This window comes from Salvelinus sp. IW2-2015, linkage group LG25 (assembly GCF_002910315.2).
Source record: "Salvelinus sp. IW2-2015 linkage group LG25, ASM291031v2, whole genome shotgun sequence".
In the NCBI taxonomy this organism is placed as follows: domain Eukaryota; kingdom Metazoa; phylum Chordata; class Actinopteri; order Salmoniformes; family Salmonidae; genus Salvelinus; species Salvelinus sp. IW2-2015.
Genome location: NC_036865.1, coordinates 14,508,091 through 14,535,938, shown reverse-complemented (window position 1 = coordinate 14,535,938; position 27,848 = coordinate 14,508,091). Strand labels below are relative to the sequence as shown.

Genomic DNA, 27,848 nt, shown 5'->3' with positions numbered 1-27,848 from the left:
CCAGAACGCATAGGCAAGATGCAGTAGATGGTATAGAGTACAGTATATACATATGAGATGAGTAATGTAGGGTATGTAAACATAAAGTGGCATAGTTTAAAGTGGCTAGTGATACATGTATTACATAAAGATGGCAAGATGCAGTAGATGATATAGAGTACAGTATATACAGTGGGGAGAACAAGTATTTGATACACTGCCGATTTTGCAGGTTTTCCTACTTACAAAGCATGTAGAGGTCTGTCATTTTTATCATAGGTACACTTCAACTGTGAGAGACGGAATCCAAAACAAAAATCCAGAAAATCACATTGTATGATTTTTAATAATTAATTTGCATTTTATTGCATGACATAAGTATTTGATCACCTACCAACCAGTAAGAATTCCGGCTCTCACAGACCTGTTAGTTTTTCTTTAAGAAGCCCTCCTGTTCTCCACTCATTACCTGTATTAACTGCACCTGTTTGAACTCGTTACCTGTATAAAAGACACCTGTCCACACACTCAATCAAACAGACTCCAACCTCTCCACATGGCCAAGACCAGAGAGCTGTGTAAGACATCAAGATAAATTGTAGACCTGTACAAGGCTGGGATGGGCTACAGGACAATAGCCAAGCAGCTTGGTGAGAAGGCAACAACTGTTGGCACAATTATTAGAAAATGAAGAAGTTCAAGATGACGGTCAATCACCCTCGGTCTGGGGCTCCATGCAAGATCTCACCTCGTGGGCATCAATGATCATGAGGAATGTGAGGGATCAGCCCAGAACTACACGGCAGGACCTGGTCAATGACCTGAAGAGAGCTGGGACCACAGTCTCAAAGAAAACCATTAGTAACACACTACGCCGTCATGGATTAAAATCCTGCAGCGCACGCAAGGTCCCCCTGCTCAAGCCAGCGCATGTCCAGCCCGTCTGAAGTTTGCCAATGACCATCTGGATGATCCAGAGGAGGATGGGAGAAGGTCATGTGGTCTGATGAGACAAAAATAGAGCTTTTTGCTCTAAACTCCACTCGCCTTGTTTGGAGGAATAGAAGGATGAGTACAACCCCAAGAACACCATCCCAACCGTGAAGCATGGAGGTGGAAACATCATTCTTTGGGGATGCTTTTCTGCAAAGGGGACAGGACGACTGCACCTATTGAGGGGAGGATGGATGGGGCCATGTATCGCGAGATCTTGACCAACAACTCCTCCCTCAGTAAGAGCATTGAAGATGGGTCGTGGCTGGGTCTTCCAGCATGACAACGACCCGAAACACACAGCCAGGGCAACTAAGGAGTGGCTCCGTAAGAAGCATCTCAAGGTGCCCCCTGGTGGAGCGTCCAATGCACGGATCAAGCCTGTCTATCAACGCCCCCTACCCCTTATTATAGCGTGAACCTTGCCTGCTCCCCCTTACTCATTGCTAGCCTGCACTGGGAGTCTGYGATGTATCATGTTAGCTCCCCTCTCATGCTGCACAAAAGTTAACACACTTAAATATTTKTYGTATCGTGTCAACACTAGTTTGAAGGATTTGTAGAATGAATAGTTGTGAAGTGTTAACATAGTGATAATATTCTATACAAGTCTTCTTCTATGAAACTAATACAAGGCTTCCATGAAACTACTAATCCATCTATCTGTGTACCACAGGAGGAGCTGAGGACAGGTGAGAAGGCGGTGGTGTGTTTTAAGTTCATTAAGCACCCAGAGTACCTGAAGGTGGGGGCCAAGCTGCTGTTCAGAGAGGGAGCCACCAAAGGCATCGGCCAGGTCACCAAGCTGCAGCCTGTCTCCCAGTCACAGCCCTCACAGAGTGAGGAGGAGGACGAGGCCTAGAACCCAGAACCGCCCAGTGGAACAGGAGAACCACAGCCGTCCCAGCTAGATCCCAGGATCTASAASATCGGAGGAGAGGGTTCCGTCTCTTTCTCCTGTCATCTTCAGCCTTCCTGCTTCTTCCAAAGCCCCTCTCCTGTCATCTCAGCAAAGAACTGACTTTTCCCTCAACTTTTGTCTTTTACTTTGTTTTTCCAAAGCCTTGTTGTCACCAAACCTTTTCTCAAGCTTTTTCAAGAACTGCTATTTCGATTGTTTRCTTTTGCTTTTCTAGATACTGATGAGGAAAGTATATTTTGTCTCCTGTGTCACCTAGCAACAGTCACCACGGGGAGGTTGAGGTGTAAGGAAGACCTGGTTACAAAAGGCACAGAGATCTATCCAATAGTAAATATGGAAATGAGTGTAAAGCAGCAGTCACCTTAAACACAGTTGATTCACACCTCTGGGTGAAGTGCTTACACACACTCTCCTCTCACTCAAACATACATTCGTGTACTGAAACACAAGTACACAGGTGCGTCCACACACACCGAGACGCCTGTATTTATCACCTGAAAAGTCACTGAGTTCTGTTACCAGATGTCTGGAATGTTTACAAACTAAAAATACAGACAGAGGACTGACTGATGGCAGATCGATGTGAGTTTTCTTCTATTGCAGCTACAGAACTAGGATGTCAGAGGTTAGAATTGTGATGCCTCTTCTGTCAACTTCATAATCCCACATCATCTGGTTTGTATGACCTGCACAGTGCCTGGCTGAAAGTGACAAAAGTCCTCTTATACCATGTTTGAATATGTTGTTCACATTGGCACTTTATGAGGCATTTCCTTTTAGCTTGTGATGTATGGGTAAAACTTGACCTTGTGATAAACTGGCCAAGATGGCCAATGATCTCGCTGACATTCATCCCCAGTAAAGTTCCTCTGGCACAGTTTGAGAATTATGTTTGTAACTCGCAGCAATGCCTCACGATAGCCCGACTAACCAACGAATGGTGTTGCTACCTACTTTTCAAGTGCTTTAGTTACTCAGGTCAGTATAGTTCATACAGTATAGACACCATTCCACTCTCTCACAGAACTACTCCAATGATTGAGATTTTTTTGATCATTTTGAGTGTCTTTGAGGAATAGTCAGRCATTTCTCCCAAAGAGAGTGACTACTTTGTGTGTTTTGATTATGCCTATTGTTTAAAAAGCGGCCACTTTGTGCTGCTATGTTTAAACTGRCCTATTTGGCAATTGTGTCTGAGGTTGTCTTTTTCTGTCGTCTTCTCCCTTACGTTACTGTTTCTGATTTATGAAGGGGTAAAACACAGTGCCTAGTGGAACTACTTTTGGAGTACCTTTCCATGACACCCCAAGGTTTTACAACTTTTTAGYTAAATCAACTTGATTTGGTGCTACTCCTTGAAACAACTTTTGATATCTAGATGATGAATAGGGAAAGGTGTTGATTGCTGAATTTGTTTGTTCAAGTCTGCTGTTGACCATATAAAGTGTCAAGTTATTGCATGTTAGAAAGAATGACGCAGAGAAATCACTCGCTCATTTATGCCTCGTTCACGWGCTTCAGAACTCTGGAATTTCCAACTTGCTAACTGGTTGAACGCGGTACGTGTATCTACAACCAGTTAGCAAGTTGGACATTTCTGAATTTCCTATTTCCAACTAGCATGTGAACGCGGCATTAAAACTATTTAAGAGGGGCAACTAAATGTGCTCTTTTTGTTGCACATATGGTATTATGTGTGCACTCATAGAGATGAAAATGACTATTTGAACCAAAATATGAAAAGAGCTGATCAGATGTTGTAAATTGATTTTTGCATCTAAGTAATGCTTCTGGTTTTTTATAGATTTGTAGTGGTTTCTAATTTCACTCAATTATATATCACCTGTTGTTCAGACTGTTTTAGTCCAGCACCAACAAGTGTCACGTATTCTCTACCTTGGATGCAACGATTGTTTTCCTTTTTAAAAAATTGTTAATTCTATTAAAAAAATGAGGGTGAAGTACCACATATTTATGTACAGATCCAGTTTGTATATTATGGCACACACAAATAAAAAGTTGTTACATTTATTTTTGTTTGTCTTTATTTTTGTCTGTGTTTTCTATAGATTTTACACCTCAATGGTGTAGTTAGGCTGTTTACCTGAAGGGTGCCCTGGTGAAAAGCTATAATAAATGGGTCCATGAAGTTCTCTCGCCTCCCCTTTGTTAGCCGCCTCCCTTTCTATTACTCAGCTGATGCAAGACACTAGAAACTGTGAGTCAGACTGAAACACCACTGTTATGAAAGGGATGATCACTTGATTCCTCACGTAGAGAGAATGTACACAAAAGCATGTGACACCCAGAAATGGTGCAATGCCACTCATCATAGAGGCAACCAGGACTGTACTGAGYTCAAAGATAACAAAACAGACATTAAGATTGAACCTCAGTATTAAGATGTTATTGAAATTGTCATTCCAGTGTTAAATCCACATAATTATATTGTTAAATCCACAAAATGAAAGTAGTTCTATTTATTCTGTTAGTTCCCAGGCCTTATCATTGACGGGACTGGCGATGTGTCTGTCKTACGTTTAGGGCCTCCTTGTTGCTCTCACACCAGCCTAACTCTGCCATGACCTGGAAGTAAACCCAACATGAGGTTTCCACTTACCTTCTCTTTTGTTTGAAACTATTAGGAAAATAATCTGATATGGAATAGTTTAAAGAAGACCACTTCAGTACGAGCATTATAGTGTTTAACAGCTGTGGAGATAGTCACACTACAGCCCACTTTCTGCAATATAGGCTACTGTTTATACTGATTACACTGACCCATTAGTTTATTCCCAAGGTGGGCCAAATGTCTGTTGGCTGACCTTTAACAATGTTTTCACAGCAAAAGCCCAATAGCACATGGGGACATTTTGCATGTTTGCCTTCTCTTAGATTTGCATTGGTAAAACTAAGCAAACCATTTCCTTGAACACGAATACTGTATCTAAGCTGAATAAGCATTAAATTGAGTGCCTTAACTTTGCGTGCGCTCGTCATGTGTGATGCTACCATCTAGTGGCAAAAACACATTTCACATGGTTGATAAAAAAGGCCCACAACACAATAACTCTTTTCAATGTTTAATGGAAACACGATCACAGAAATGTACAAGCTTCTCAAGACAACATATCCCTTGAAAGAGGACATCCAGGAAAGTATGGCTTTACCAATATCTGTAGAACCATCATAAAATATGCTAATTTTCTATAGGTAAAAATATTTATTCTGTACAATAATTGCCATTACAATTAAACAGCATCTCGCCATACAATCACATAAATTGTTTTGGCAGTGAGTTTAGAATATTGTTGGTCAGTTTAAATAGCATCAGCAGAAGTAACCAGTCCAGCACAGTGTATTCTCTACCTCCTTTCATGGTCCGTCTCTTCTTTTCCTCCACTTTGTCCTCAGCTCCTCTTGAAGAAGGAGTCCAGCGTACCAGTACTACCACCTTGGGAGCGGGGCCGTTTAGGCTGGGGTGTTGACTGGCCCCTGGCCCGCGTCTTCCCCCGGGACAACTGAAGGGCGCCTGCCCTGAGAGGGGGGCGGGAGGCAGTTGAAACAGAGGAGGAGAGAGAGGAGGAATGAAGAGAGGTGTTGGTGGTTGTGCTTGCAGAGGAGAAAGAGTTCTGTAGGTCCAAGGCAAAGTGGTAGTCATTATGTTCAGGCATCTCCCAGGCCAGCACGTCCTGGCCACAGCACTCACAAGTCAGCAGGTCCTCTTTGGCCACACTGGCCAGGCACTGAGGCGGGTCAGAAGGGGGATAGTAGGAAAACTCTGAACCCTCAGACTGTTTTTCCTCTGATAGAGTACAAGTTCCCTCCCCAGACCCCAGAGATTGGTCCTCTGCTTGGTTAGAACTAGTGTTCGCAGTCTGCTCGTCACATGTTTCAGCTCCGGGAGCTGTGTAACTTCCTGCTATTTCACACCCAACTGTGTCTGTTAAAAGTTGGACACTCCCTATTGTATCATATCCTACTGTGGAACATCTTGTTCTGCCTGTTGCGAGACTGTCGCTGTGTGAGGCTGCGGTTACGGGCTGCTGGTTTCTCCCAAGAGTCTTCCTCTGAAAGAAGGAAGTGATGCCAGTATGGGGGCTGGCTGATGAACTGACAACAGAAGAAGAGTGACAAGATGTACTAGAGACAGTTGAGGTTGTTTTTTCTCTCTCAGACACACTCCTCTCTACTACAGAGAAAGACACAGGAAAAGAGGAAGYCGGGAGAAAGGTTCCATAGCCCCTATCATTCTCTTCTTCCTCTCCCTCTTCATCCTTCCTCTGTTTCTCTGCAGATCTTTGGAAGAAGGACTGGATGGCACCGGGTCTCTTGGGGGTGGAGTCCTTCTTTGAACCAGAGCAAGACTGAGTGGAGGCCTGGGTGGAAGTGACATCACTGGACAGGAAGCTGGCAATTCCTCCGGCCCCGGCAGAGGGTGAATCATTAAATTTACTGGCCGAAATGTGGAGCAGGGTGAGGGGAGGAGTCCTGGATAGAAAGAAACAGAAAGAGAAAGTGAGACACATATACATTCGAAAACAGACAGCCATGGGAAATCAACGTCTCTGAAGGTTAAGATTTCAGGGTGGCTATAGCTGTAGTGTTCCAAATAATGGTGTTATATTTGCCATGCTGTCTAGAGTTGGTTGCATATATAGCTAATGTCACGGCAGACTTCATTTGTGCAACTTGCCATGCTGCCTGATGGTTCCCTGCTGTGTTGAGACTCTTGAGGATTGCGAAGCTGTCCGAAGAGATCTTGGTGGCGTCGTAGCGTGCCAACGAGCAGCACCGAGAGAAACTGCTGGGCCTTTTATCACCCAACTGCCTTACACCCACAGTCAACTGCTTAGCCACACGACCATTCTACACAGAGGGAGAGAGAATGAGTGACAGAAATGGAATTTAGAGGAGTGATAGGCATGCAGGTGGGGAGGTACAGTTGAAGTCGGAAGTTTACATACACTTAGGTTGGAGTCATTAAAACTAGTTTTTCAACTACTCCACAAATTTCTTGTTAACAAACTATAGTTTTGGAAAGTGGGTTAGGACATCTACTTTGTGCATGCCAAGTAATTTTTCCAACAATTGGTAACAGACAGATTATTTCACTTATAATTCACTGCATCACTATTCCAGTGGGTCAGAAGTTTACATACACTAAGTTGACTGTGCCTTTAAACAGCTTGGAAAATTACAGAAAATCATGACATGGCTTTAGAAGCTTCTGATAGGCTAATTGACATCCTTTGAGTCAATTGGAGGTGTACCTGTGGATGTATTACAAGGCCTACCTTCAAACTCAGTGCCTCTTTGCTTGACATCATGGGAAAATCAAAAGAAATCAGCCAAATTGTAGACCTCCACAAGTCTGGTTCATCATTGGGAGCAATTTCCAAACGTCTGAAGGTACCACGTTCATCTGTACAAATAATAGTACGCAAGTATAAACACTATGGGACCACGCAGCCATCATACCGCTCAGGAAGGAGACGCGTTCTGTKTCCTAGAGATGAACGTACTTTTGGGCGAAAAGTGCAAATCAATCCCAGAACAACAGCAAAGGACCTTGTSAAGATGCTGGAGGAAACAGGTACAAAAGTATCTACATCCACAGTAAACCGAGTCCTATATCGACATAACCTGAAAAGCAAGGAAGAAGCCACTGCTTCAAAACCGCCATAAAAAAGCCAAACTACGGTTTGCAACTGCACATGGGGACAAAGATCGTACTTTTTTGGAGAAATGTCCTCTGGTCTGATGAAACAAAAATAGAACTGTTTGGCCATAATGACCATCGTTATGTTTGGAGGAAAAAGGGGGAGGCTTGCAAGCCGAAGAACATCATCCCAAACGTGAAGCAGGTGGTGGCAGCAACATGTTGTGGGGGTGCTTTACTGCAGGAGGGACTGGTGCACTTCACAATATAGATGGCATCATGAGGATGGAAAATTTTGTGGATATATTGAAGCAACAACTCAAGATATCAGTCAGAAAGTTAAAGCTCGGTCGCAAATGGGTCTTCCAAATGGACAATGACCCCAAGCATACTTCCAAAGTTGTGGCAAAATGGCTTAAGGACAACAAAGTCAAGGTATTGGAGTAGCCATCACAAAGCCCTGACCTCAATCCTGTAGAAAATCTGTGTGCAGAACTGAAAAAGCGTGCGCGAGCAAGGAGGCCTACAAACCTGACTCAGTTACACCATCTCTGTCAGGAGGAATGGGCCAAAATTCACCCAACTTATTGTGGGAAGCTTGTGGAAGGCTACCCGAAACATTTGACACAGGTTTAACAATTTAAATGCAATGCTACTAAATACTAATTGAGTGTATGTAAACTTCTGACCCACTGGGAATTTGATGAAAGAAATAAAAGCTGAAATAAATCACTCTKTTATTCTGAAATTTCACATTCTTAAAATAAAAGTGGTGATCCTAAGACAGAGATTTTTTACTAGGACTAAATGCCAGGAATTGTGAAAAACTGAGTTTAAATGTATTTGGCTAAGGTTTATGTAAACTTCCAACTTCAACTGCAGATTATCCTTCCGTCCCTCAGTCTCATGAGGGTGTGACCAGACAGGGAGGGATGAGACAAACAGAAGATGGTGAGATGAAGTCCCTCACCAGCTCTCTGTCCTTGGTCAGTCTCTCCTCCAGCTCCAGAGCCAGTTGATAGAGCCAGTGCTGCACCTGCAGAGATAAGACAGAGTATTTTATTCAGACATCAACAGACAACAGAGCTCAACAGGAATCAACACGGGAGACTGGCCATAATCTACTGAGATGCACCAGAGGCAGACAGAAGAACAGATGGAGAGAGGGCATGAATATAGCCAAGTACCCGCTCTCTGGTAGTGAGAGATGTCTTCCCAGGGAAGTTCTTGCTGCAGCCGATGGATTTAGGGAGTTGTCTGGGCTTCACTGCCTCAAAGTCAATCCCCCGACACAGGTCATACAGCCACTGGCTGAAGAGAGCAATATTTATTATATCAATATGGGAACTACAGTGCATTTGGAAAGTATTCAGACCCCTTGACTTTTTACACATTGTGTTACATTACAGCCTTATTCTAAAATGGATTAAAAAAAAAAAATCCTCAGCAATGTACACACAATAGCCCATAATGACAAAGCGAAAACAGGTTTTTAGAATAAAAAAACATCTAATTTACTTAAGTATTCAGACCCTTTGCTATGAAATTGGAAACCTTTGCTCAGGTGCATCCTGTTTCCATTAATCGTCCTTGAGATGTTTCTACAACTTGCTTGGAGTCCACCTGTGGTAAATTCAATTGATTGGACATGATTTGGAAAGGCACACACCTGTCTATATAAGGTCCCACAGTTGACAGTGCATGTCAGAGCAAAAACCAAGCCATGAGGCCAAAAGGAATTGTCCGTAGAGCTCCGAGACAAGATTGTGCTGACGCAGAGATCTGGGGAAGGGTACCAAAACATTTCTGCAGCATTGAAGATCCCCAAGAACACAGTGGCCTCCATCATTCTTAAATGGAAGAAGTTTGGAACCACCAAGACTCTTCCTAAAACTGGCCGCCCAGCCAAACTGAGCAATCGGAAAAGGGGCTTGGTCAGGGAGGTGACCAAGAACCTGATGGTCACTGACAGAGCTCTAGAGTTATTCTGTGGAGATGGGAGAACCTTCCAGAGGGACAAACATCTCTGCAACACTCAGGCCGTTATGGTCAGGCCGTTATGGTAGATGGTCAGGACAAATCAGGCCGTTATGGTCAGGACAAATCAGGCCGTTATGGTAGAGTGGCCAGATGGAAGCTACTCCTCAGTAAAAGGCACATGACAGCCTGCTTGGAGTTTGCCAGAAGGCACCCAATAACTCTCAGACCATGAGAAACAAGATTCTCTGGTCTGATGAAACCAAGATTGAACTCTTTGGCCTGAATGCCAAGCATCACGTCTGAAGGAAACCTGGTTCCATCCCCACGGTGAAGCATGATGGCAGCAGCATGGTGGTGGCAGCATCATGCTGTGGGGTTGTTTTTCAGTGACAGTGACTGGGAGATGAGTCAGGATCGAGGCAAAGATAAACGTAGCAAAGTACAGAGTGATCCTTGATGAAAACCTGCTCCAAAGTGCTCCGGTCCTCAGACTGGTGCTAAGGTTCACCTTCCAACAGGACAACAACCCTACGCAACAACCCCAAGACAACGCAGGAGTGGCTTCGGGACAAGTCACTGAATGTCCGAGTGGCCCAGCCAGAGCCCAGACTTGAACCGGATTGAACATCTCTGGAGAGACCTGAAAATAGCTGTGCGGCAACGGTCCCCATCCAACCTGACAGAACTTGAGAGAATCTGCAGAGAAGAATACAGAAACTCCCCAAACACAGGTGTGCCAAGCTTGTAGTGTCATACCCAAGAATTGATGCTGTAATCACTGCCAAAGGCACTTCTGAAATGGTCCACCCACAGACAGCGTGGTGAAGAAGACGCAATAGCGCCTCTTCAACCTCAGGAGGCAGAAGAAATTTGGCTTGTCACCGAAAACATTCACAAACTTTTACAGATTCACAAACGAGAGCATCCTGTCGGGCTGTATCACAGCCTGGTACGGCAACTGCTCCACCCACAACCGTAAGGCTCTCCAGAGGGTAGTGAGGTCTGCACAACGCATCACCGGGGGCAAACTACCTGCCCTCCAGGACACCTACACCACCCGATGTCACAGGAAGGCCAAAAAGATCATCAAGGACAACAACCACCCGAGCTACTGCCTGTTCACCCTGCTATCATGCAGAAGGCGAGTGCATCAAAGCTGGGACCGAGAGACTTAAAAACAGCTTCTATCTCAAGGCCATCAGACTGTTAAACAGCCATCACTAACATTGAGTGGCTGCTGCCGACATACAGACTCAAATCTCTAGCCACTTTAATAATTATTAATCTTCCCTATGCCGCACGGCCATTTCTCATCCATATATTTATATGTACATATTCTTATTCATCCCTTTACACTTGTGTGTATAAGGTAGTAGTTGTGAAATTGTTAGATTACTCGTTAGATATTACTGCACTGTCGGAACTAGAAGCACAAGCATTTCGCTACACTCACATTAACATCTGCTAACCATGTGTATGTGACCAATAAAATGTGATTTGATTCAACAAAGTACTGAGTAAAGGGTCAGAATACTTATGTAAATATATATATWTTTTTTTATATTTTTTATATGAGCAAAAATGTCTAACACTGTTTTTGACTTTGTCATTATGGGGTAGATTGTGGGGTAGATTGATGAGGAACAAAARATTCATTTTAGAATAAGGCTGTATCTTAACAAAATTTGGAAAAAGTCAAGGGGTCTGAATACTTTCCGAAGGCACTGTATATTAGCCACCACTGGCACCAAATAGTATAACATATTTAAGAGGATAGTTCCTTTCACAACACCAGATTGCAATATTACAATTTTAGCTAATAACTTAAAATGATCCACAGTATTACATAAGTGTGGTTCATTGAGGAAGAGTGGTTTATATACTTCATGACATGAAGGAAGTGTGTGTTGTTTACCCAGTCTTGTCCCCAAAGTGCTGTCCCAGCTGGGCCTGAGAGAAGCGGGTCAGTTCCCCCATGTTCTCTACCTCCAGGGTCTCTGTGATGGACGACCCCAGCTTACCCCCCAGGTTTCGGCTGGAGAGAGGAACAACAGGACCGGATCAGTCTATCTCTGAGTCTGTAAAGTTGATTCTGTATTCATCTGCATAGTCTGATGGTCCTGTAGTCCAGGAAAGATTGTATTGTATGTTGCATGTATAGTGAAGGATATGTGTAATTGTGTCACTTGTCTTAATTTTCTCTCAGTTACAGCACACGGTTAGTTTTAACTAGCAGTACACTCACATTTTGCCAATGGGAAGTGAGTTGAAGAGCTCTGGAACAGAGCCTAATGGCAGGAGTGTCTGGCGGTTGGGTTTGTTCAGACCACAGGCTAGTTTAGCCAGCACCTGGGGAGACATGATAAATTCAGTGATCATGACAGAAAGGACAAGTAAAGAAAGCTAGTAGAACTATTGACAGAAAGAGGTAGAACACACTGGTTGTGTTGAGAGGGGAAGAGAGTACTGACCTTGTTGTGGGATATCCCTGCCGAGCAGCGGTAGCCTGTGTGCTGCTCCACTGCAGCCCTCATCTCCTCGACGATCACAGCCCCCAGAGCCAACTGCAGCTCTGCACAGCCAGAGCCCCCTGACACAGAGGACAGCCACTGCTGCAGGCCACTGGACCTTCGTTCTTCTGGGGAAAAACATGGAGAGGAGCACCATGTTAACATACCGTTTTACCCACTTCACATATATTTACTTTATTCTAGTCAAGGCCTATCCTATAMAACTACTGTTGTACACCCCTTTTCTATTCATATACACATAATGTCTATATACACCATCATATACATATACACTGAGTGTACAAAATATTAAGAACACCTTCCTAATATTGATTTGCACCTCCTTTTGTCCTCAGAACAAAAGGATTCGTCAGGGCATGMACTCGACAAGGTGTCGAAAGCAGGGATGCTGGCCCATGTTGACTCCAAGGCTGGGTGTCCTTAGGGTGGTGGACCATTCTTGATACACACGGGAAACTGTTCAGCATGAAAAACCCAGAAAGTTTGCAGTTCTTGACACAAACCGGTGCGCCTGGCCTTTACTGCCATACCCCGTTCAAAGGCACTTTGTTGCCCATCAATTCTCTGAAATGGCAAACATACACAATCCATGTCTCAATTGTCTCAAGGCTTAAAACTCCTTTATTAACTTGTCTCCTCCGCTTCACCTAGACTGATTGAAGTGGATTTAACAGGTGACCTCACCTGCACACACTCCGACTCCTTTTAGAAGTAAGAGTTATTTTGTACCTCCAGCCAACCCAACCGCTCTATTGAGACATATCGCAGACTCGTTTAAAAAGATGTTGGTAATCTCTTTAAGAACAAACATGAGTACATATCTTTCCATAGTTTACATAAGGATGAAAAACAAGCTTTGCTTGACTTAGTCTGATACGTCAGTCCTTACCCGCCCTGCTGATAAGGGTGGGTCGGTAGTAATCATGGATAGGACAGTTTATGTAAATGAGTGTCAGAAAACTGCTTGACAACACCTTATCCAAGAAACGCAGAAGTGACCCCATTTCCCAATGTCAGAACACCATCTTTACTGTCCTAGATGGGTATTTAAGTTCTGGTCAAATCACCAAACTTTTTGGCTATTCAACTCCCTAAAATTGCCACTTTCTATACTTTGCCGAAATTACACAAGAATGTTACAAAACCTGCTGGGTGCCCTATTGTAGCAGACATTGATGCAGTAACGGCCCCTTTATCAACTTTTTTAAATCAGACCACTCACAGAACAGCTCCCCTCCTTTGTAAAGGACACCAGCAGTATGATCTCTATCATTGAATCTCTTGATCCTCTCCCTGAGAARACTTTGTAAATTACTTCTGATGTTGAGTCGTTACACACAAATATTCCACACGAGGGCGGTATTGAAGCAATGGAACATTTTCTTCTGCAACATGACCCTAATGAACTACATGCATGCATTATAACATTGGCTGAAATAGTACACACACAACAACTATTTCATGTTTCTAAAGGATTTCTTTATCCAGACGAAGGATACTGCTATGGGATCCCCTATGGCCCCTAACTATGCTCATGTGTATGTGGGTTACATGGAGAAACAGTCTATTTTCAATCCTCTCAAAAATGTTTTCTTGCCTAACATTATTATTTGGAAACGGTATATTGATGATATTTCTGTTCAATGGAGGGGGTTATGCAAAACAACTCCAGGCGTTCCATGCTTTTCTTAACTCTTGTTCTGAGCACCTGAAGTTTACTATGTAATCTGAGACACGTCAAATCAGTTTACTTGATCTTTTGATTTTGTGTGAGGATAATGTAATATACACAGATTTTTACAGGAAACCATACTGATCGTAACCGTTTGTTGAGGGCTGATAGCTGTCACCTGCTTCCCTTGAAAAACAGTTTGCCCTACAMCCAATTCTGTTGAATCAAAATAATCATATGGCTGAGATAAAATTCAAGCAAAGGGGGTACAAAAATGGTCAGATTAATACTCCCATTGAAACAATCCAAAACAAATCAAGACATGATCTCTTTCAAGGACAGTCTCGCAAAAATAATCATTTTTGCGTTCTTACTACGCGCTATTCAAATTGCTTTGAACAAATTAAAGGAATTGTTCACAAACATTGGCACATTCTAAGATTCGATGACAGTATCGGTAATGTGTTTTRGGACCCTCCCTTGGTAGTATTCTCGCGGGGCAGAAATCTTAGAGATCAATGGGTAAACTGATTTACCACCTCAAAATTCCCCCGCACAACGTCTATTTGCACCTCTACTGGATGGAAACTACAAGTATAATGGCTGTGCTCAATGCAACAGCATGTACAAATGTAGATCCTTCAAACTGGGAAACAGATCCCAATTAAAAGGTGTTATTACGTGCTCCACTAAGGCAGTTATTTATCTTATAACTTGTCCTTGTGGTAAACAAATTATGTGGGTAAAACGCAAATTAAAAGTAAGAATCCCGGAGCATCGTAGAACCATTAGGTGCAAAAACTCGATGTACCCAGGTGCGGCCAACTTTTTGGAAGCGAACCACTATTTCGTCCCTTCATTATATCGGCATCGAAAACAGTCACCCTCCCTAGGAGAGGGGGTAACCTTGGTCATTTATTGTTAAACGAGAGGCTGCCTGAATCTTTCATTTAAAGACCCTTGTATGTAGCCAAGTTATATCTATGATCGTATGTTTCCCATCTATACTTTTTATATGGTTGTATTTATATCTGTAAATTAACCAATGAAATCAAGCCACACCCAGCCATGATTACAGACACCTGTGTGTTCTTTGAAACTATTATAAACTGGTTACAAATGTAATTAGAACAGTAAAAGTAAATGTTTTGTCATACCCGTGGTATACGGTCTCATATACCACAGCTTTCAGCCAATCAGCATTCCGTGCTCAAACCACCCAGTTAATACAAACTAGTGACCCGCAGTGTCTGTAATTATACCATGATGGAGACAGCTTGTCTGTCAAAACGTTGATTATTAAATTGTTGCATCTGAGCTCCTAGAGTGTGCGGCTCTCCTTTTCTTTTTCACGTGTTCTACTCTGCTAGACCGCACCTCGCCTAAACAGGTGTGCGTTTCTTTCGCCTCCAAATTGACCTCAATAAAGGATAATAGTTTTCGCCTGGATTCACCTGGTCAATCTGCCATGGAAAGAGCAGTGTTTTGTACACTCAGTGTATATTTATATTCCGAACTCTGACATTGCTCGTTCTAATATTTCTTAATCCCTTTTTTATGTGTGTGTGGGGGGGGGGGGGTATATGTATTGTTGGGTATTACTGCACTGTTGGAGTTAGGAACATCTGCTAAATATATGTACGCAACCAATAAAAAAAAAAAAAAAAGTGAATTACATTTTAAGTCTGCAATGACATGGTCTTTGATTAGAAACCCAGGGATGTGGACAGATACAGAATATCAAGATACCACATATATAAAATGAGAACACAGCACTAAAAGAGATAGGCCTAAATATTTTTCTGAAATGCTAAAACTCGATACTCATTTAGAGTTCTTGGGGTAAACTAACCCAATCCCAGCCCAATGACGACCGCGGTTTAAAACCCACCTTTATCAGTTGTGGTGTCCTGTGCTGCCACTTCCTGGTCAAGAGGAGCCAGTGGGTAGCCCTGGACGTGGCTGGTCTTCAGGAGCTGAGGGTCTACCTGCTGGTCAGTCATGCTTTTCAATCTCTGCTGTACCGCAGCAGTCAGGTCCATGTAGGCCTCGTCAATACTGGCCCTCTCGAGCACAGCGAAGCGTGACATCACCTCAAACACCTGTACACTCGCCTCCCGGTAACTACACAGGCGGTGACAGTTAGCTGGTTAGCACTGCAGGCTTTCTSAAGGGGTTCTTGGGGATTCACTTAGTCACCGAAGTCATTTAAAATATTGTATAATGGACACCTACTGGGTGAGGTCTGCCTTCCCATGTGACTCTCTGACCCTTGCAACCTGGAGATCTGGGCACAGTTTCTTGGCATCGTCTGCCCACATGTTCCTGGTGACACCATGGGCCCTGGCCTCATAACTCACAGCTATGATACTGGGTAAAGATAAAGTGTGAGTATCATAGTCAAGGCATGTTTTCTGAACAGTCCATGCAACAAAAAACTGTAATGTATGGGAGAGACAAACGTTTTGCAGAGCTGAGAACCAGGCGATGTAGGTATGCATCACAAGTCAGGCCCAGCCTGAACTAATGTTTAACTCCACTGACTGTCTCCATTACATTATAATGGACACTGGAGTTAAACCTTAGCCAGCCTGACCCATACAACTAAGAAACATGGGATAAGGGGAWACACCTACGAGTCACTCCCACTGTCCCTAGGTCTACATGTTTTATTCTGGATTGATGCGTGTATGCTAGCTACGCCGCTCTCAATACCATTGGCCTTGGGAAGGAGAATCTGTGTCTGTGACTCACCCGCCTCCCTTCCATGTCTTGTACTGTGCGACCACACACGGGGTGTTTTTCAGCGCTGGGTTCAGCCTCTGTTCCACCTGCACGTAGAAACAGTCCATATCCACCAACGCGACAACCCTCTCCTTCCCACAATCCATTCCAGAAGAGATGCAGAACGACTGGACAACACTGGAAGTTAAAAACGAATTGTTATGGTAGAACGCATGTTAGCTAACGTTAGCTAGATAGCTTTTTTTTTTTTTTCACAGACCTACATAAGTTAGTTAGGCTATCTAGATTGCTAAATTAGCTAAATGTAAAATATGTAGCTTGAAACACCCAACGTTAAGATATTACTGTAGCTAAATAGCGAAGGAAACAAATTAGATAACGTTACATTACATTAATGCTACATAATGTAACTATGCCGCTCCCCGAATAATCTTCTTCGGGGGGGTTTAATGGCGGTTGGCATCCAATATTATTGGTGCATTACCGCCACCAACTGGAGTGGAGTATGAAACCATTATACTGTACTTTATCATTCAACACACCCTGTAACTCTTCTGCTGTAAAATCTCGTCATCCCACGTATTGTACTTCTCTGCAGCTGCCACCACAACACCTATTTTCTGTGACTTACATTCCATTCCTGCAGTAAAGTTGATAACCATGGTAATGAAACACTAAAAAGCCAACCTTACTGAAGCACTTTTAATTCGTAGGTGTAACAGTTTAACMTTAGTCCGTKCCCTCGCCCCGACCCGACATTTGTGGCCTGCTGGAGGTCATTTTGCAGGGCTCTGGCAGTGCTCCTCCTTGCACAAAGGCGGAGGTAGCGGTCCTGCTGTTGGGTTGTTGCCCTCCTACGGCCTCCTCCACGTCTCCTGATGTACTGGCCTGTCTCCTGGTAGCGCCTCCATGCTCTGGCACTACGCTGAAGACACAGCAAACCTTCTTGCCACAGCTCCGCATTGATGTGCCATCCTGGATGAGCTGCACTACCTGAGCCACTTGTGTGGGTTGTAGACTCCGTCTCATGCTACCACTAGAGTGAAAGCACCGCCAGCATTCAAAAGTGACCAAACATCAGCCAGGAAGCATAGGAATGAGAAGTGGTCTGTGGTCACCACCTGACAGACCCATCCTTTATTGGGGGTCTTGCTAATTGCCTATAATTTCCACCTTTTGTCTATTCCATTTGCACAACAGCATGTGAAATTTATTGTCAATCAGTGTTGCTTTAAGTGGATAGTTTGATTTCACAGAAGTGTGATTGACTTGGAGTTACATTGTGTTGTTTAAGTGTTCCCTTTATTTTTTTGAGCAGTGTATATAGCTAGATATAGTAGGATAATTTTAACTAGCTGGCTAATAATTGCCCATGAAAGGAAATTAGGCTAACGAGCAAGCATTTTTGCCAGGTAGTCTAGGACACCAAAAACTACAAGTGTGTATTGTATGACAGTCATAGACTGTTTAGAGGAGGATGGCATTGGCGTTCTCTACAAGGCTAGCATCCGGAGTCGCCTCTTCACTGTTGACGTTGAGACTGGTGTTTGCGGGTACTATTTAATGAAGCTGCCAGTTGAGGACATGTGAGGCGTTGTTTCTAAAACTAGACACTAAGTACTTGTTCTTTGCTCAGTTGTGCGCCGGGGGCTCCCATCTCCTTTTCTATTCTGGTTAGAGCCCGTTGCGCTGTTCTGTGAGGGAGTAGTACACTGCGTTGTACGAGATCTTCAGTTTCATGGCAATTTCTCGCATGAAATATCCTTCATTTCTCAGAACTCAGGTTTCAGAAGAAAGTTTTGTTTCTATCCATTTTGTGCATGTAATCGAACCCACAAATGCTGATGCTCCAGATACTCAACTAGTCTAAAGAAGCCAGTTGTGTTGCTTCTTTAAATCAGAACAGTTTTCAGCTGTGCTACATAATTGCAAAAGGGTTTTCTAATGACCAATTAGCTTTTTAAATGATAAACTTGGATTAGCTAACACAACGTGCCGTTGGAACACAGGAGTGATGGTTGCTGATAATAGGCTCTTTACGCCTATGTAGATATTCCATTAAAAATCTGCCGTTTCCAGCAACAATAGTCATTTACAACATTAACAATGTCTACACTGTATTTCATATCAATTTGATGTTATTTTAAATGGACAGAAAATGTGCTTTTCTTTCAAAAACATGGACATTTCTAAGTGGCCCCAAACTTTTGAACGGTAGTGTATATACATATCACTGTGGCAAGGCATATGAACTAACAGGTTATAGAGCAAACAACGCAATTATCACAACACATACTGTAGGTTGTAATATGGCTTTTTTCTTACCTTGGCTTTCCCAGTAATTTTACCCACGCACAGCTACTGCACAGTCATTGATCTACATGTCATAGGAATCATTTTCTTTGCACTGTTGCAACAGAGAGGAAGGACTTCATGGTCTAACACATTAACCGTATCATAAAAAGGAACTTAACCAAAAGAGAGAAGAACGCCACAAATGCGTATATACTGTACGTCACAGGACACACAAAAATATATCTAACCATGGGGAAGTGGTAAATGTTGAAAAAATAACAGATATAAATACAGATTTCTTTGTAATTTGAGAAACTAAAGTATTATTGTTAACCCAGACACCTGTCTCTGCTCTGATCAGTCTTTCTAGTCAGGTGCCCCACACCCTTACAGTATCACCATGAATTTTAAGAAGTGAGAGATATGCAACAGACTGAATACAACCTCTGGATCCTTTCCTGTTGCTTCTCCTCAGTTGCTCCTCCTCAGGCTGAGAAGTGTTAGACTCAACACTTGTTAGTGAAGTCTAGTAATTGGTTGGAGCTTTTATCACTGTGAGAGGCAGAAATTATACATTAGCTCCAATAAACTGACAGCGTATAATTTAGATTGATATGATTAAAACCGGTAATTGCGATGTTGATTACAATTAATCCATATGGTACGAGAGCGATACAGATGGTAGATATGACATGGATTGGACATTGGATAAGTGTTTCATCTGTACTTACTCGTGGTGGTACTCTGTGTTGTGGTTGGTTGATTGACAGTGATATGAATAGGCATCTGTAGGTCTCCCTTTTCACACCAGTACTAGCCAGTGTTCTCAAACCTCAGTCCACCCATGGCCACCATAAAGACAAAGTTGCTGGAGTTAATTATTTCCTGCTTTAACATCGATTACTAGAGCTGAGAATATAATTAGATACAATTTAAACCACCCATTCGTAGACGTACGTAGGTTTTGAGTTGGTATCTTTAATGGATAATTTGATAAAGATAAGGTTTTAAGCACTATTAAACTAGTCTACAAAATCTGGGAAATTGAGCTCTAGAAACTGATTAGAGAGTGTCCACTTTTGGTTATCTTACCCTAACGATGGAACTATAAAATGCTTATTGGATTATCTTCGTCTGGGTACAACATTTGAAATAAAACTGCCCTTAAGGTCTGAAAATGTTTTGTTATTTCTTCCCAGTATGAGAGGAGTTGCGTGATTAATGTGAGTTATTAAAATTAGAGCGAATTCAAATGGAATCTCGACGTCATTTACAACAAAGCCTAAGGTTTCCATCAAACTAATTATCATTGCATGATTAATGTGATGTAGTAAAGTAATGTTGCATGAGTAAACACAATCTACTTTTATATTAAAATGCGCAAGATCTGTTTCCTAGTCTATAAATGTCGATTTTATTCTTTGACTGCTAATCTATTAATTTGACATGGGAGAATCATGTTGGAATAACGCTTGGACCTTTAAATTAGGGCTATTTTGGGGGGAATTGTCTCAATAGTGACGTGTCTTGATAGTTACGAATACAGAGAATTGTAAAGCAAGTTTATATTGCTGAGAGTCTTAGTCTTTCAAATAGCATTGGTGGTTCAGCGGTTAAATAGCTGCCTACTACACTTGAGACCCGAGTTTGGTTCCCGGGAAATGCTCTGTCTAAAATCWGAGATTTTGATTGTAATTCAACTATTTGTATGTTTTGCCTGGAAAGATACGGTTGCTAGTGTTTGTATAAGATATAAACTGAATGTTTTAATAGCTTGTTTGGTTCAAATTGGAAGAATGGAAAAATTGAACGTTTTTAATAGATTGTTAAGGTTAAATTGATAGACTAATTCATTCAAAATAATAGCGAAGGAAATTTCGATGCAAGACGGTGTCTGTTGCCTAGATGATCTGCTGGAATAATGTATTGAGTCGTATTTAAATTACTGAATCATAGAAGAGACAGTTACCTACATTAAAGAAATTCTAAATAATAGCGGAGAGATAATGGCGATAGAGTAGTGCCCACCGAAATGTTTTTCATTCTTATGGATTGACTGACATATGTTATAAATTTAGCGGTGCGTGTTATTTTTAAAGTCTTGGACATTTCATAAGTGGAAAGAGGAAAGAGAAGAGAAAGTGGTAAAGTTTGGTTTTAATCTTATGATAAGAGGTAAGACAACGTTGTTGGCAGAGGGGTATATTTTTGCCCAACAGAAAGAAAGAAAAATAYGATATGTTAAGCTGAAAGTGATTTAGGTGTGAGTAAGGAAACATTGTGATAATGTATTCTGATGGTTATTGATTTTTGGTTTGATTGTTTAGTTAACACCAGTGAATTTGAGCAGGAAAGTTCATGTAGTCTAACATTGTAATCTGTTTCCATTACGTGAAACAATGTCAGGTCATTAAAGTTGTGTCACGTCCTGACCATAGTTCGTATGTGTGTTGCTTGTTTTAGTGTTGGTCAGGACGTGAGCTGGGTGGGCATTCTATGTTGTGTGTCTAGTTTGTCTGTTTCTGTGTTCAGCCTAATATGGTTCTCAATCAGAGGCAGCTGTCAATCGTTGTCCCTGATTGAGAATCATATATAGGTGGCTTGTTTTGTGTTGGGGATTGTGGGTGGTTGTCTTCTGTCTTTGTGTTCTGCACCAGATAGGACTGTTTCGGTTTTCACATTTCTTGTTTTGTTGTTTGTAGTGTTCTAAATTATTCTTTATTAAATCATGTTGAACACTAGCCGCGCTGCATTTTGGTCCTCTCCTTCATCCCAGGAAGAAAACCGRTACAAGTTGATTGCAGTTTGAGTAGTTTTTCTTTTTTCAGGGACAGTGCATCATTAATCACAGTTGTGTGTGTCTAATGGCAGGGTATTCCAGACATGGGAAGCTCTCACACTGAAAGCAGATTGACTAAAAAGGTACTTTTCCTTAAGGGAACTATACAGTCATTTCTCATGGCGGATCTTGTGGATCTGTTGCAATAAGGTTTGGGTTTTCTGTTTAACAAAAGTACTGAAAGAGAGGGAGCCTGGACATTTAGAATCTTGAATACAGTATAGGCGTCAGTGTATTGCGTAAGATTTTTTCCAACACAGGAGCTTATGCTTTCTATAGCTATTGGGTTTCCWATCAAGTTTGAGAGCCTGTTGCAGAAGACTGAATGGGTATTAATGTTGAAAAAGCAAGCTTGGGCCATACTAGTAAGGTAGTATGTTAAGTGGGGGAGTATTATAGATTTTAATTATAGTTTTGTTACCTCTATAGTCAAAACAATTTAATATGTTTTGGGAAATTAGCTAGGTTGAATTTGGTTATTTGAGTTATTTTTTTTAAAGAGAGGTTGGAATCAAGTATAATGCCTTGGTACTTAAAATCAGATACCACCTGGAGCTTTTCCCCTGATACATAGACATCTATCTCAGGGGAATCAGTTGTTGTTTTTTGAGGAACATGCAGACTGTATTTTTTTATTGAGATGTAAACATGAGTCTCTTCAACAAGATATGCTAATTTTAGTTTCTGGGATGCAATAGTCATTTCCACCATACCATGCTGATCCATTGGAGTGTGATGGATAACTAAAGCTTATTTTATTAAACTCCATTGTTGCATGCACAGCATTATGCATTAAATATGTGCTTTTCACTGTCTATGAAGATATTGCTTTGAATCTCATAAACTGAGAACTTTTTGTTTTTCTTCATGGGTTCGTGCAGGTGACTGTGTATCATAACCTTCCCAGACAAATTGCTAGAGTGCTTAGAAAATGTGTTGGGTGTTGAAATAGGAGACAGTGAGTTTCTTGGAAGGAGGCTCAGCCAGTGCTGTGGCAGCTGGTCATGTGCAGGAACCCATGCAATGAGTTATTGCTTTTATGTTTCTTGGTTTATGTATAATATATGCATTTACATGTGAATGAATGTTCTTAAACCTTGTAATTTTCTTTTAAGTTGAGAGGACTCTCAAAATGGGGGAATGTGAGAGCAAAATTGCAAGATTACGTTATAATACATTGCATCAAATGGTTGTTTTATGCAACAGAGTATTCTTAACTATTGTGTGTGTGTTCTACTGAGGATGGGCCTCTGGGAGATAACACTGACAGGATATTTACCATGTCTTTTAGGTGATAAAACCTAAAGAGCATTCCAGAGCATGAGTTKATGTTTCTGTTCTATACCGTACCAGGGAGAGATGGTTCCAGTTTGGAGTCGGAGCGCCAGACACTGGTATTACAGGTATCTTTCAAACAAATCTTAACCTTGTGACCCATTCTATATATCTGTTGTTCGTCATGTAGGTTGGAAGGGGTGTATCTTTGTACATTTGTCTCGGCGCTTTCAACAAATCATCAGAGACGGTGATTCGTCGACCATCCATCGCTTTTGCAAATCTCTCACTAATAAAGATTCAGTTTAAATATAACTGATTTGTGTAATYAGTTTGTCTCTCCACATTTGATAATACAGAAATTAACCACCACACAGGTCAGAGGCAAAATGTATYAATATGTAGTTGGATCAGCCGTTATAATCATTGGCCAGTACTGAGAATTAAGTAAAACCAAATACCTAGCTTGCTAGCTAGCCACRGGAAGACAACGACACAACGGGATGCAAGCTTTTTTTCTGTCAATGATGTTTGCTTGATTTGATGTGAAGTCAAATCCAAACTGGCTTCCCTTGACACTTTTTTTTTTGTTGGTGCACCCGGACCATTCACAGTTGCGATCACTCAGTTTAGGTCAACACTGATTCGCAATTAATGAGTAAAAAAAAATATCAAGGGAGCCCAAATGCTCYCTGGCTTCCCTTACATTCAATGCTACGGGAGGCAACAATATCATACTCTTTTTGTCAAGACAGCATCAGATAGATGGGCTACACATACAGAGACAGAGGGGCYCTGTTTCGCTCACTTGGATGCTTTCTCTGGCGAGATACATTCAGCCTCTAGGCGAATTGAAGGAAAATTATGAAACAGACAAAAGAGAAATTATTTTATCATAAATTATTTWAAWWWWWWTKTTGGTAAATGTTTTGGGGAAGCCTGGCTTCCCTTGGCATCCATGAAAACACACCACTGTGCCTGTGATTATCTATATATTCTATTTGATTGCATGTTATATTCCAGTTTGCTGGAAGTCCTGTTCATTCCTCTGAGCCTGTTGGTGGTGTTGATAGCTGGCACCTWGATCACATGGAAGATGTTGAGAAAACATAGTAAGTATTTGTTTTAATTTAATTACATTTTAAAAATGTTTTTATTGATGGTTACAGAATATTATAACTACAGGACAGTTGTTGCTTCTACAAATGAAAGGTTTGACATCAAAGATCATTAGTACCAACATCCTCCTTTTATTTATTTCAGAGGACAAGAAGGCAAAGGACCAACCAGCAAACACCTCAGTAGTAAGCTATGATCATGTTATCTTGTCACTCATCTGTTCCTTTCTCTTCTTGATATTCTAGGGCTCGCTTTGATTAGTAGTTAGTCATAACTAATACTAAATCAATCCAATTTCTTATGTTTACTCAATTCAAGACTACTAAGATAAACAATGTAAAGAGAACTGGGTTTCTTAGTAGTCCTGCACTGAGTATGTGTSTTTGACCAGAACAGACTTCCTCAAATCACACACCACAACTACTGACACTTGAACTATAACACATCGTGCTATCATTGGAAATAATTTGAAACCTCTAAAAAAGGTGCAAATTCATATGTAAGTATGCATGAGGTACAACATCCTTCTAAGGCCTATGGTCAAACAATTTGATGTTAACAAYGTTTGTTTCATTCCTTTGGCAGTCTGCTGACTCTGAGCAGAACATTACCTACAGCACTGTGAGTCACATCAGAGGAACATCACAACAGGTAAAACCTAACTCCTTTGACCCAACCCCCCWTCAACCCAACCTAAACCCTCTGCAAACCAACTTAACAACCCCATCAAACTCAATCCAACTCAAAGTGAAAGTCCACAATGTGAGTCTCTCTGAGATGATGTGATCATGTTGCTCTCTCTCCTCCACCACACAGGACCTAAACCCTGAGAGCCATGGTGACTTATACAGCACTGTGATTCCTAAGCAGCACAAGACAGCACAAAGGGTAAACATTCAAATAAACACAAGTACTGCTGGTCTTGTAGGGTATTAGGGCTTGATTCAATCAATAGCGCAGAAGATCAACTTTATAGCCCGATTGACAGAAAAAGCAATGTTTCCACATTCGTGGAGACTGTATTCACGATAAATGCTGAATATGTCAGCTGAATAGAAAATTACCTTCAAATTTCAGCTGCGCTACGGATTGAATCTGGCCCTTATCTCTTTAAAAGCAGAACTTGATTTGACAGATGTGATGTGTTTTAGAATGTAAAAAGGATGTAAATGTTTTCTGAGTAAATCCCTGTGTAATTGTCTACCAGCAGGACCCATTTCCRGATGATGCAGTAACATGCAGCACTGTGGTCACCAAGAACAAAACTCAACTAAATGTACAGACAAAGCTAAGGCTGCTTTACTGATGTTATATTCCTTGTTTAGCAGCGTTCTAGCCATAGCTAGGCTAATAGTTATTATGAACTAAGTTTTATAGTGTGACTTTTTAAAACCTCAAATCTAAGCCTTTGGGGGGAATTTCTTAAAATATATCAGAAAATATTTGCGTTTTTTTGGACACATTTAACCCCTTATTTTTGTTGGCACCAAACTACCTCCATACTTCCATTCATTTGTATGGGTTACCTTCAGAAGAGTCCCGTGACACTTGAGCAAAACACCATTGTGTTTGTGAGTCCCCCATTTCCATAGAGTGGTCATAATAGGCCCAGTTGTTCGGACCACACAGATGTTTTGGTGAGAAGACCGATTTTCGGGATGTCTCAAGGTCTGACAAACACCACTGTAGCTCGGCCACCTTCCACCGCAGATGCGGGAGGGCGACATAGGCGGATGAGAGCTTGAGATGCAGCCCAGGCAAAAAAATGATGTCTCTTAAACTGACAGATTTTGATGGGGATTTTTTTATGATGTTACTTAGATTGACGCACATAACGATTAAGCATTGTCAATAATCACCTGTTAAAACATTTTAAAAATACAACTATTATGTGATTTGTGTTTTCTGAATAACTCTCTGTGTCTGTCTATGAGCAGGTTCCATTACCTGATGATGCAGTGACATAGAGCACCGTGGTCACCAAGAACAAGACCCATCGAAATGTAGGCCTACATAAAAAGCAGATATTCTGTTTTGATGATTAAAAAAAATATATTCATGCCTTTGTGTCTAATGTGTACTGTGTCAATACAGAAGGCTCTCTATATCAACATTATAACTGTGTGTGTCTGTGTGTTCCTCCTGTCTTACAGGCAACAGAACAGTAACTTAATTAAATTCTTGGGCCTAAAGAACCAGACAAGCTTTATGGGGGAAAATACTGGAGGATCTCAGTGTACTAAGGCATCAGAAGAAAAGTGTCCAGATTGACAGCAAAACATATAATGTTGTTTTATTTGTCACCCCCTGCCCCAACCCTTTCTCCTTAGTATTTTATTGATATTGATCTCATTTTATTTTTAAAGGATGAATCGAAATGTACAGAATGGTTACGTGGAGGGAAATGGGGGAGGGTCATGCTTTTTCAATTTCAGTTAAGGGGAGGGTTTAGTATTTTTAATTCTAGTCCAAGGGAGGGTCATGTAATTTGTAATTGATCAAATTTCAATATTTCWGTTTTTTTAAATGATTTGCTTATTAGTCTATATATTGATGTGTGCCCAATGCCATCCCTCATCTCAGAATTTCCGCTGGGCGCACAATATCAAGTACCCTTATAGGCTATTTTGTGTGGTCTCAATTAAATCCAAAGCCTGTAAGCTATAGGCTACGAAGTACATGCACGGAGAAGCACAGAGCAAAGTTATATTTCTAAGATACCATAGCTGCTGGAATGGTGTAAATAAAACTAGGCTGCATTAAAACCAAAACTCGAATCGAGGGGGTATGAGAGGGTATGCCATAGACCTACCTTTAATTAAATAAAATGGCAAAAACCACAGGCCTAGCCCTTGCTAGCTTAAGGTTTTAAAGAAAATAAAATGGATCAGATTATTTAAAGTGATCTATAACATCGCTTTGGTRCGCAATGCTTTATCCTAGAAACAAGCTGTAAAATATGCGGGAAAGACGTGCCTCTGATGCATATGGGGATACTGTATCATTGTTTAATTTCCATGACCTTGAGAGTCTGAGCTACAACCTGTAGCCGAGGAGACTTTGCTTGGGAAGTAATTTAATTCTATCACTATATATTMATTAAGCTATTCACTTTCTGTACAATAGAAGATGTTTAAACCCAGACAGATTTTAAGGAAATACTTGTAACCTTCTCTCATTGGGTTAACCCACGGAAGAAGAGTACCAGCAGTTAAATCTTAATTCTTTCTGCGTTTGTCACACTTAGAAAAAAGGTTGGAAAGGTAGGCCTAACTTTGTCTATGGTGGAAAGGTAGGCCTAACTTTGTCTATGGTGGAAGGTAGGCCTAACTTTGGTCTATGGTGGAAAGGTAGGCCTAACTTTGTCTATGGTGGAAGGTAGGCCTAACTTTGTCTATGGTGGAAAGGTAGGCCTAACTTTGTCTATGGTGGAAAGGTAGGCCTAACTTTGTCTATGGTGGAAAGGTAGGCCTAACTTTGTCTATGGTGGAGGTAGGCCTACTTTGTTCTATGGTTGTAAAGGTAGGCCTAACTTTTGAAAGTACCATTCTCAGAATCCTGATTTTAATTATTTTGCAAACAGGGACAGTTTCGTTGCAAACAAGACACACTGATTTGGCATTGGAGAATGATAAGATGAACACATTGGCCTATCTGTCCATTCTTAGCCTGTAATTTAGATACTTTGCGTGGCATTAAATATTCTGCTAATATGTAAAATGACAAAGAATTGCATGACATTTTTATAAAAGGCAATTTTTTCCAGGGACCTGAAAATACGATTATTGATTCATGCAATACTTTTACTCTAAAGGAGATCTTTCCACCTCTACACT

The 27,848-nt window shown here is 41.5% G+C and overlaps 1 protein-coding gene, 2 long non-coding RNA genes and 1 pseudogene across 4 annotated transcripts; 3 read left to right on the top strand and 1 right to left on the bottom strand.

Annotated features, from left to right (window-relative positions):
- The window catches only part of LOC112067852 (GTP-binding protein 2-like), a 10,337-nt pseudogene extending 6,412 nt beyond the window's left edge, over nucleotides 1-3,925 (top strand).
- A 1,039-nt stretch (nucleotides 3,926-4,964) lies between these two features.
- On the bottom strand, nucleotides 4,965-16,960 carry polh (polymerase (DNA directed), eta). Of its 2 annotated transcripts, XM_023970219.2 has the most exons (11): nucleotides 16,875-16,960; nucleotides 16,494-16,661; nucleotides 15,975-16,109; nucleotides 15,631-15,863; nucleotides 12,008-12,174; nucleotides 11,782-11,885; nucleotides 11,452-11,571; nucleotides 8,744-8,867; nucleotides 8,527-8,592; nucleotides 6,591-6,763; nucleotides 4,965-6,385 (listed from the first exon to the last, which is right to left on the bottom strand). In XM_023970219.2, the coding sequence occupies exons 2-11, from the start codon at nucleotides 16,628-16,630 to the stop codon at nucleotides 5,305-5,307; spliced, it is 2,340 nt and encodes a 779-aa protein (XP_023825987.1). In that variant the 5' UTR covers nucleotides 16,631-16,661; nucleotides 16,875-16,960; the 3' UTR covers nucleotides 4,965-5,304. The 2 variants fall into 2 exon arrangements, with proteins under 2 accessions (XP_023825987.1, XP_023825990.1); XM_023970222.2 differs by lacking the exon at nucleotides 15,975-16,109.
- A 6,958-nt stretch (nucleotides 16,961-23,918) lies between these two features.
- On the top strand, nucleotides 23,919-24,901 carry LOC139023008 (uncharacterized). Its single transcript, XR_011474074.1, has 4 exons — nucleotides 23,919-24,005; nucleotides 24,157-24,197; nucleotides 24,598-24,663; nucleotides 24,829-24,901. It is a non-coding gene; the product is annotated as an uncharacterized lncRNA (long non-coding RNA).
- A 317-nt stretch (nucleotides 24,902-25,218) lies between these two features.
- LOC139022974 (uncharacterized) lies at nucleotides 25,219-27,264 on the top strand. Its single transcript, XR_011474041.1, has 3 exons — nucleotides 25,219-25,288; nucleotides 25,950-26,015; nucleotides 26,166-27,264. It is a non-coding gene; the product is annotated as an uncharacterized lncRNA (long non-coding RNA).
- Nucleotides 27,265-27,848: the final 584 nt, after the last annotated feature.